This window comes from Pseudorasbora parva, chromosome 18 (assembly GCF_024679245.1).
Source record: "Pseudorasbora parva isolate DD20220531a chromosome 18, ASM2467924v1, whole genome shotgun sequence".
NCBI classification, from domain to species: domain Eukaryota; kingdom Metazoa; phylum Chordata; class Actinopteri; order Cypriniformes; family Gobionidae; genus Pseudorasbora; species Pseudorasbora parva.
This window is the reverse complement of record NC_090189.1, coordinates 33240804-33252564: the sequence shown is the minus strand read 5'-3', so window position 1 is coordinate 33252564 and position 11761 is coordinate 33240804. Positions and strand designations below refer to the sequence as shown.

The window sequence follows — 11761 nt, the reverse complement described above, 5'->3', positions numbered from 1 at the left end:
AATAAACATCTCTCTGGATAATGTTTCTAATCAAAATATGATCTTCTGTTACAAAACAAGGCACTGATTTGATACATGTCCTCTACAGAAGACACCATGAGTGAAATGAAGATTGGGAAAGAAATTATATATCAATAAAATATATTATGAAATATTTGTTTGCTAAGTTGCTAAGTTATTACTCCCATTATTGCACTTATTTTTTGTTGCCCCAAGAATACATTAATATGGAAATAGATTTATGGCCATTTTGCCCACACATTGTATAAAGTAAAATGGTATATTAATTCATTTATATCTGTTATATTCCGTTATAACATTTTAGAATCTTTTATCTTTAAACAAAGTTAGAGATTGGTGAATGAAGAAAAACAAGTATTTTTATTTTTTAAAGTCTTGTACTACTGGTGTCCACTAAAGTATAGATCAAACAGACAAGCTGATGCTCAAATTCCTCAAGAAATGCTGGTTCTGCTAGAAAGGTTTCAGAATACACAGTGCATCACAGTTTGTTATATATGGGGTTTCATAGCTGCAAACCAGTCAGGTTGCCCATGCATCACATTTTCTTTTACATCATGTGGATGGTCGGGTGCGTGTGCTTTGCTTACCTGGGGAACACATGTCACCAAGATGCACTATGGGAGGCAGTGTGATGCTTTGGGCAATGTTCTGCTTGGAAACTATCAATCAATCAACTTTATTTATATAGCGCTTTTACAATCACGATTGTGTCAAAGCAGCTTCACAGTGTCAAACAGGATAATATTGCGACAAAATTAGATTTGGCTGTACAGTCGTACTGGAGAAAACAGTGATGTTATCAGCTTATTTTAATTTATCATATAGCAACAATGTTGGCAGATCAGTATTATAGTTTATAGAATTAAATAAGACCTAATTCATATATTTTATTTGTATAATAAGTTGAATAACTTTAATCATATTTTAGTGTCCCCAACTGAGCAAGCCAAGCCAAAGGCGACAGTGGCAAGGAACCAAAACTCCATCGGGGCATGATGGAGAAAAATAAACCTTGGGAGAAACCAGACTCAGTCGGGGTGCCAGTTCTCCTCTGGCCTATTAACACACCGTGTAAGATTATTATTCTGGCAACCTTACAGGTCGGAAATCATATTAGATCGGATTATTCAAAATTTTCAGGGTATCACGGAAGAGACAGATTTATTTAGGATGGGGCGTCAATTACACAAGAGTATGAATACATGAAAGATCGGAATTATTGCGCCGAAGACGGGTTTTGAGCATGTCGTGCCAGTGAGGCAAATTCGGAGGAGACACCATTTGACACGGCTCAACAGACACTCCAGGATGCGTTGGTCATGTCCAGGCAGGTCCACCATCCGATCCGGACAGGGCCCAGATCCGGGATAAACCTCGGGATAAACAGAGAGACTAACATTAGCGTAGATGTCACTCTTTTTATGATGTAACTAGTACATCAGGTGTTATGGGAAGTGTTTCCCGGTTCCGGCTGACCTAGTTAATGCAGCCTAACAATCAGTCAATTGAATTGAATAATGAAAGTTAAAAATGTTCTATGTGTATGCCATAGTAAAGAGATGTGTTTTTAGTCTAGATTTAAACTGACAGAGTGTGTCTGCTTCCCGAACAATGCTAGGAAGACTATTCCACAATTTAGGAGCTAAATAGGAAAATGATCGACCGCCTGCAGTTGATTTAGATATTCTAGGTATTATCAACTGGCCAGAGTTTTGAGACCGCAAATGACGTGATGGGGTATAATGCATTAAGAGCTCGCTTAAGTACCGGGGAGCTAAACTATTTAGTGCTTTGTAAGTAATAAGCAAGATTTTAAAATGTATGCGATGTTTAATAGGGAGCCAGTGCAGTGTTGACAGAACTGGACTAATATGATCATACTTCCTGGTTCTAGTAAGAACTCTAGCTGCTGCATTTTGGACTAGCTGGAGTTTGTTTATTAAGCGAGCAGGGCAACCACCCAGTAGAGCATTACAATAATCTAGCCTTGAGCTCATGAACGCATGTACTAACTGTTCAGCATTTTGCATTGAAAGCATGTGCCGTAATTTAGATATATTTTTAAGATGATAGAATGCGGTTTTACAGATGCTAGAGACGTGGCTTTCAAATGAAAGATTGGTATCAAAGAGCACACCCAGGTTCCTCAGTGACGACGAGGGCTTGACAGAGCAGTCATCAAGTGTTAGACAGTATTCTCGGTTACTACTTGTGGAGCTTTTCTGTCCAATAATTAAAAATTCAGTTTTATCTGAATTAAGTTGCAGAAAATTACTATTCATCCAATTTTTTATATCAGCTATGCATTCTGTTAATCTTGTGAATTGGTAGGTTTCATCAGGGCGTGAGGAAATATAGAGCTGAGTATCGTCAGCATAACAATGAAAACTAACGCCATGCTTCTTAATGATATCTCCCAGTGGTAGCATATACAGGGTGAAAAGCAACGGTCCTAACACTGAGCCTTGCGGTACCCCATACCGAACTTGTGATCGGTGTGACATCTCTTCATTTACTGCTACAAACTGATAACGGTCAGATAAGTACGATTTAAACCATGCCAAAGCAGTTCCACTAACGCCAACATAATTTTCGATTCTATTCAGAAGAATATTGTGATCGATAGTATCAAATGCAGCGCTAAGATCGAGTAACACTAATAGAGCGATACAACCACGATCAGATGATAAGAGTAAATCATTTGTAACTCTAATTAGAGCAGTCTCAGTGCTATGATACGGTCTAAATCCTGACTGGAAATCCTCACATATATCATTTTTTTCTAAAAAAGAACATAATTGTGAAGACACGGCCTTTTCTAGTATTTTTGATAGAAACGGTAGATTCGAGATTGGCCTGTAATTGACTAATTCTTTAGGATCAAGTTGCGTTTTTTTAATAAGTGGTTTAATTATAGCCAACTTAAAAGTTTTCGGTACATATCCTAATGTCAAAGATGAATTAATGATATTAAGCAGAGGATCTATGACCTCTGGAAGTATCTCTTTTAATAGCCTAGTCGGTATAGGGTCAAGCATACATGTTGTTGATTTTGATGATTTTACAAGTTTAGCCAGTTCTTCTCCTCCTATAGCAGTGAATGAGTGTAATTTTTCCTCAGTGACCCTGCAGTGCTCTGTCTGAAGTGATACTGTAATAGACGGCTGCATGGTTATAATTTTATTCCTAATATTATCAATCTTACTAGTAAAGAAGTTCATAAAGTCATTACTGCTGTGTTGTTTACAAACATCAGAAGCTGAAGCTTTATTTTTTGATAATTTAGCCACTGTATCGAATAAATACTTAGGGTTGTGTTTGTTTTCTTCTAAAAGAGATGAGAAATAAGCAGATCTAGCAGTTTTTATGGCCTTTCTGTATGCAATCATGCTCTCTTTCCACAAATTGCGAAAAACCTCTAGTTTTGTTTTCTTCCAGCTGCGCTCCATTTTTCTGGCTGCTGTTTTAAGGGCCCGAGTGTGCTCGTTGTACCACGGCGTTGGATTATTTGCTTTAATCTTCTTTAAGCGCCGGGGAGCAACTATGTCTAAAGTGCAAGTAAGGAGAGAGTCAATAGTTTCTGTTGCAGCATCAAGTTCCTCTTGGCTATCTGTAATGCTGAGGAGATGGAACTGATGAGGAAGATTATGTACAAAGCAATCTTTAGTGGCAGCGGTTATCGTCCTGCCATATTTGAAGCGAGGGGATGGCTTTGCAGCCTTAGGTAAATTAAGTTTACATGATATTAGGTAATGATCTGAGATGTCATCGCTCTGCTGCAGAATTTTAACAGTATCAACATTTATTCCATGTGACATTATTAGATCTAAAGTATGATTAAGGCGATGAGTGGGTCCCGATACGTGTTGTCTAACTCCAATAGAGTTTAGAATGTCTCTAAATGCCAATCCCAATGCGTCTTTTTCATTGTCTACGTGGATATTAAAATCCCCAACAATTAGTACTTTATCTACAGCTAATACTAACTCCGATACAAAACCAGCAAATTCTTTGATAAAGTCTGTATTGTGCCCTGGTGGCCTGTATACAGTAGCCAACACAAATGTCAGAAGGGATTTATCATTTACACTACACAGTGTTACATAAAGCACCAAAACTTCAAAGGAATTATATTTGAAACTAGACTTCTGAGTAATACTGAAAATATTATTATAAATTACAGCCACACCTCCCCCTTTACCTTTCAGACGTGGCTCATGTTTGTAACAATAATCTCGGGGGGTGCACTCATTTAAAGTAATGTAATCATCAGGTTTTAGCCAGGTTTCTGTCAAACACAGCACATCTAAGTTATGATCTATAATCATATCATTGACAACAAGCGTTTTGGCGAAAGGGATCGAATATTCAGCAACCCAAGCTTTATCAATTGTTCATCCGTATTATATCTGTTGTTTATTTGTTGGACATCAATTAAATTTTTACTGTTGAATGGTTTTGATGGTTTTTTGTATTTACTAATTCGGGGAACAGACACAGTCTCTATGTGATAATATCTAGGTGAAAGAGTCTCTATGTGCTGGGATTTAGCTGACTTTGGTGACGTGAGACAGCTAGCAGACGGTTGGTTTAGCCAGTTTGTCTGCTTCCTGACCTGGGCCCCAGTGAGTCAAGGTTTAGCTCTAAGACTATGTGCCAAATTACTAGAGAGAAGAGCAGCACCAGCCCAGGAGGGATGAATGCCGTCCATCTTCAACAGGTCAGGTCTGCCCCAAAAACTTTTCCAATTGTCTATGAACCCTATGTTATTTTGCAGACACCACTTAGACAAACTATGTGTCCTACCATCCATGTTACTTTGACACGTACCTCCTACCTAAGCATTGTTGCAGACTATGTACACCCTTTCATGGAAACTGTATTCTCTGGTGGCTGTGGCCTCTTTCAGCAGGATATTACGCTCTTCCACAAAGCACAAATGGTTCAGGAATGGTTTGAGGAACACAACAATGCGTTTAAGGTGCTGACTTGGCCTCCAAATTCCCAAGATCTCAATCCAACCGAGCATCTGTGAGATGTGTTGATCAAATATTTCTGATCCATGAAGGCCCTCCCATCGCAACTTACAGACTTAAAGGATCTGCTGCTAACATCTTGGTGCCAGATACCACAGCACACCTTCAGGGGTCTAGTGGAGTCCATGCGGATCAGGAGCAAAAGGGGGACAAACACAATATTAGAAAAGTGGTCACAATGTTATTCCTGATCTGTGTGTATATATATATATATATATATATATATATATATATATATATATATATATATATATATATATATATATATATATATATATAGTAATTTAAACATATTTCATGTGCACAGTTATTGTATTGGATTACCATAAATAAAATAAAATTCAGAGATCAAAAATTGTAAACGTTATTTAGCAAGTTTATTTCATTTTCATCTTTATACATTTTTTATCACTCAATAGTTCTAAAAAGTCTGCTCTTTACCTGGAATAGAGTGAAATATATATATATATATATATACAAAAACAAAATGTATTGTGAAAAGCTACTTTGTATAGTAGGCCTAGTAAATGTTAACATTTCATTGAAAACTTTGAACTCCCCAATCACACCACTCAATATCTAAATCATGCATGCAATGATAACTTATTAATATTTATATAAACGTCTCTTTGTTCAACCAAATAATCACTTTTTGACTATCTCTGTATTGTTTGTGCATTTGCTCTGTAGGGTTATACATCTCATCATTTTGAAATTAAATATAGCATGTTATATGCAAGCAAAAATTGTCCATCTTTAATAGGACTAGCTCCCACAAATATACACCAGCATCATTCGCAATGAACACCTCAACCTGCAAAGAGATCACAGAAAAGTGCCCATTGTAAATCTCTTTTAATGCATCTTTATAGATAATACATTTAAACACACAAACTCCGTTAAAGGAGATGCACCTTTTAATGATGTTGGGAAATATAATTTAAAGTTCTCACGCTTAAATGTCCACAGTGTTACTTCAATAATGCTGATCTCATCATAAGCAGTTGGTAGACAAAGGTTGTGGTTTCACCTTCCCTCTAGTTTGAGGCAGATGTGATGTCACAGAGTGGTGCGTAGGAGCCTCATCACACGCTGATACAGCTGCTGAACAACTGATACCAGATTCCTACAGCACAATAAAGACATTGGCTATGAACTTCGTGAGTTACAGTTATTCGTGCACATGATTTATTATATTAAAAGGATAATTTCCCATTTAAAAAAAAGAAAGAATTCTTCATCACTTCCTTTATGAAGTGTATTCAAGTGTGCTATTAGTATACTTCTTTTAAACTAAAAATAGGGAAGTGTACTTTTAGTCTACTTCTTAGAAATTGTACTTGAGTATACTTGACTCATATTGACAGAAAACTAAGGCCTAAGTATATTTGGCCTACTTGTACTCAGTCTTTTGACTGAGATATACTTAAAATTATAACTAAGTGTTCTTGCCTCAATGTCTTTTTTTTTGTTTATACAATGAAATTCTTTCAATGGTTGTACAAAAATTGTTTCTTCTTTTTTGTTATTTTATTTTTTAAATCTCTTTAATTTCATGAAAATTAATATGTATTTTAAATAGATTCTCGGTGGCCTTTATTGTTTATGGTGGCCTTTGCATTCTCGGGCCCCCAAACCCCACATTGTTGTGTAAATGCACGGCCAGAACACATAAAAGTTTTGTTTTCAGTTGAAAACGTTGTTGTGTAAATGGCCTCAAATTAATAACTAATCATTACAATGCAACTAATAATGTATGATTACAATGCAACTGAATCAGCACTGAACTTACTTAAAGGGTTAGCTCACACAAAAAGTTAAATTCTGTCATAAATGAATAACCCTCATGTCATTCCAAACCCTTTAGGCCTTCGTTCATCTTCAGAACACAAACAGAACTTTTGATGAAACTTTTTGATCTTTTTGATGAAATCTGAGAACTCTCTGAAATTCTCTCTCTGCATTGTAGCATTCCAGATCCAGAAAGGGAGTTTCTTCTCATCTCCTTCATGTGCTGCGCTTTTGAGTTCTACATCAGAACACCGGCTCACCATTGGCCAATGCAGTACATGTGAGCACCACGACGCATGCATGTGATGCTGACGCAGGAGCTAGCCAATTGTGAGCCGCCATTCTGACGTAGAATTTGGAAGCAATCAAAAAATATCTTCATTTGGATTCTGAAGATGAACAAACGTTTTCTGCTTGCGGGTTTGAAATGACATGAGGGTGAGTAATTAATGACAGCATGTTTGGGTGAACTAAACATTTAAGGAGTAGTTCACCAAAAAATGATCATTCTGTTCCAAACATGTATGAATTTATTTGTTCTGCTGAACAGAAAAGAAGACATTTTGAAGAATGTCAGTAACCAAACAATTGATGGACCCCATTGACTTCACTTTTATTGTTTTTCCCCTACTATGGAAGTCAATCAACTGTTTAGTTCGCCATATTCTTCAAAATATCTTCTTTTGTGTTCATAAGGAAGAAACTCATAGAAGTTTGGAACAACTTGAGGATGAGTAAATGATGACAGAATTTTCATTAACTATTCCGTTAAGCTAGACAATAAGCTGCTGTACAACTTGCCCAAAAAATGTTATCACTGTAAAAACAATCTGTATTGCAAAAAGCACTATATAAATAAATATGACTTAACTTGACTTTAAACTCACCGGGCACCATTCGAGACACAGTTGTTTCTATCCGGGTGAAGGCAAAAGAGTGATGCCACGCAGTACGCACAGCACAACAACATGGAAAGCAGTTTTCGCTTTAAAGACATCTTCCCAGTCCTCTAAAAAACCTAAAGAATCTTCAGTATTCCTTTCAAAGAGCCTAAGACTTTCCGTATTTATCCAGCTCAAGGTGAAGATGGGCAGTGATGTGTCGGTGAAGCACAAATCACACCCAAGAGCTTTCTGTGGACAGAGCATAGCAGTGGGCACAACAACTGCTGACCAAAATCCACTTTCAATAGCAGTGAAAAGTCTAGTAGGGATGAATAACATCACCACATTGTTGGCAGGTGGGAGTCAGGCTTTATTGTGTAGCACTGTCATAAATAGATCTTTCCTCAGAATGGATGACTGTGTGCAGATTTAAAAAAAAAAAAAAAAAAACAGTTGTGTGATTACAAGCCCATTGTACTTGAGGGCTTTGACTCATTCACATGACTCGAGAGGGAAGTTGAAGAGGTTGCTGCATTATTGCGGAACAAATGATCAATGATTCGACCCAAAATATACCCATATCTGTGCATTGACCCTGGCTCCTGTGATCAAATCTAAAATGATTTGAATATGGTAAATGTTATTCACCCATGAGCGGTTCTGTTTATTCAGAGTTTGTTCACTCATGAGTAATCCCAGCCACGCTGTTAGTGTCCACCCACCTCCCAGCCCACTCTCCCAACCCAAAACCTATGTTCATCAGTTTCTCTTCCCCTTTTTTGTTTGTTCAGAGTTAGTAGACTGATCTAATAGAGAGAAATCTAATATTTGCAGACAACGAAACGGACACCGGCCTATCGAATTTGAAAGATGCACTGAGAGATGCAAGAATGACTACTCACTTGGAATCCTTGTTTTCAGCTGGAATATGTTTTCTGTTGAATTTATTGGAGCTTTCTGGAGATTTCATGAGAAAGGAGTTCATCTGCTTCTCATCACAGGCAAGGAACACTCTTAAACATCTGGAAATCAAATAGTATCCCGAGAATATTTTTTTTAATGAAAAGCCAAGGATAAAGATTACATCAATATATCAGCATTGACTTTCTCCTTCAGTAAGGTTAGGTCCATCATAATCGAATGCTCATGGATATAGTTGCTTCCAGAAGGAAGGACGCTCTTATGGGACCTGGATGACAGCCAGACAGAACAAGGGTTGGACAAATGGAATTACAGCAGCCAATGTTTTGCTTTTCCCAATGGGAGAAAAGAAAAATCTACATCCTTGTGTCCATTTCCTCCTCTTGAAACCATCAATATCTTGGTATTTTAAAACTCTCAACTTTGAAATGAGACATTTGATGCAACAATGATCGCTTTCAACGTGTCTCAGGAGACTTCCCTGGAAGCTATGAGGGAGAACTACAGAGTGACATCTGCCAGTCCTAAACTCACAACCCCTGCCATGATAGACAGTGTCATAGTGACCATGGGCTATATTCTTAGTGTAGGATCCATTTTGATCATCTCTACCAACCTTCTGGTCGCCATTGCCCTGGTTTTGCTAATCCACAAAAGGGGCTGCCAGAGCTGGTGTTTTGTTTTAAACCTATCCATTGCGGACATCCTAGTTGGCATGGCCATCACTGGCATTGCTATTGATGCTCTCGAAGGAAAGATGGTCTCCATGGAGAAGGGAATTTGTTTGTTGCGCATGACCTTTATCATCGCACCCTCTGCGGCCTCCATCCTAACCATGTTCTTGATCTCACTGGACCGCTACGTGGCTATAAAGTTGCCATTGCGCTACTCACAGCTAATGAATAAGAAGATGGTTGCTGGGGCTCTAGTCCCTGTCTGGCTCATCTCAATGATTGTGGGATTTTTGCCCAGCATTTTGAAACCGATGCAGAAAGAAGACTACAACAATGTCTGCACACTCTTCTCCGTCATCGAGCCCAAGAGCATCATCATAATGTTCTGCCTGTTTTTCTTCCCACTACTCTTGGTCTTCATCTATTTCTACATGGACATCCTAAAAATCGCCTGCGGCCACCAGGAGCGCATCCGCGCCCAGCAATCGAGTACACGCTTCCTGACGTCTTGCCGCTACGGGGGTCACGTAAAAGCTCTGAGGACTGTTGCCGTGCTGGTTGGCTGCTTCACTCTCTGCTGGTGCCCTTTTTTTGTGGTTAGTATTGTGCAGGCATCATGCCCAAAGTGTAAACTTTATCACTTTTTGGAGAACCATCTCTGGCTGCTGGGACTCTCAAACTCCCTTATCAATCCCCTCGTCTACGCGTGCTGGCAGCAAGAGGTGAGGAACAAGATCTGTGAGCTCTTCACTCATATTAAAATTGAGTTGTGTTGTATGTTACGCTCCGAGACAGCGGACAGATACCCCACAGACCACCCAACTGTCACTCAGGCAGTAACTTTTCATGACAAGATGCTAGCCACTCAAGTGAATTATAGTAGGTCTGTCACAATTCCAGAACAACATCTGGAAAATATTCCCAATATGTGCTTTTAGTCCTCTGGTCATAGGAAACTGTAAAAGGACTTTGACAAATGCTTTGTCCCTTAATGGATGTGGAGCCGAGATTATTTGTCCAAAACAGATGACTTTATTTGCTTAACATTTCACCATAGCACTTAGTTCCTCATTTCCCCATTTTTTCTTCTTCCAATTGTAAAATATATGACTGTAATATAGATTAAACTCAGCAGAACAGTGTGTTTTTGTTATCCATTATACAGTATATTCACAGATAAATGTAATTTTGGTGATATACACTCACCTAAAGGATTATTAGGAATGGCTGTTCAATTTCTCATTAATGAAATTATCTAATCAACCAATCACATGGCAGTTGCTTCAATGCATTTAGGGGTGTGGTCCTGGTCAAGACAATCTCTGAAAATCCGAATGGTAAAGAAAGGTGATTTAAGCAATTTTGAGCGTGGTATGGTTGTTGGTGCCAGACAGGCCGGTCTGAGTATTTCACAATCTGCTCAGTTACTGGGATTTTCACACAACCATTTCTAGGGTTCACAAAAATGGTGTGAAAAAGGAAAAATATCCAGTATGTGGCAGTCCTGTGGGTGAAAATGCCTTGTTGATGGTAGAGGTCAGAAGAGAATGGGCCGACTGATTCAAAGCTGGAAGAAGAGCAATTTTAACTGAAATAACCACTCCTTAAAAACGAGGTATGCAGCAAAGCATTTGTGAAGCCACAACACGCACAACATTGAGGCGGATGGGCTACAACAGCAGAAGACCCCCCCTCGGGTACCACTCATCTCCACTACAAATATGAAAAAGAGATTACAAATTGCACAAACCAGGCAGAATTGAATTGAGAATGACCCCTTAATTCCAATTCAAGTATTGAATTTGAATTGATGTCAAAAACAGGAGGTAGAATTACAATTCGAATTTGAATTAAAGGAAGTAGAATTTGAATTTGAATTAAAGGGGGGGTGAAACACTCAGTTTCAGTCAGTGTCATGTCAATCTTGAGTACCTATAGAGTAGCATTGCATTCTGCATATCTCCGTAAAGTCCTTATTTTTTAAAAATAATTATATAAGAAAGATGCGCTGTTCCGAGTCTTTCCGGAAAAAGCAGAGCGGGTGGGGGCGTATCGTGTGAGCGGAGCTAAATAATGACGTGTGCGCGCCGCTGTTGTGTTGAGTGCGTCGTAAAGCTGTGTCATCCCTAACAGCGGGAAAAAACTTTATTCAAAATAAAAATATGGCTTTTAATCAGATACAGCCATACATCTATGATCCGGAATCAGACCCAGAGGCTGAAGTTGAACAGGAGCAGCAGCAAAAACGACTAGAGCAGGACGTCTCTATGTGGTACAAGTTATACACTAACTATATAATATGCTTAGCGACTTGTGTTATTTACATATTTATACTTGAATTATATCGTCGTATTTTTGTCTTTGAAGGTGTACATGTGGGAAGTGCAGTTGTGCACGTGTGTGTGTGTGTGTGTTTACACGTGGTTTGTGT

The 11761-nt window shown here is 38.4% G+C and overlaps 1 protein-coding gene across 1 annotated transcript; it reads left to right on the top strand.

Annotated features, from left to right (window-relative positions):
• The first annotated feature begins 8536 nt into the window (after positions 1–8536).
• LOC137046634 (glucose-dependent insulinotropic receptor) lies at positions 8537–10476 on the top strand. Its single transcript, XM_067423930.1, has one exon. It carries the CDS (start codon positions 9105–9107, stop codon positions 10266–10268), a length of 1164 nt encoding a protein of 387 aa, XP_067280031.1. The 5' UTR covers positions 8537–9104; the 3' UTR covers positions 10269–10476.
• The last annotated feature ends 1285 nt before the right edge of the window (positions 10477–11761 follow it).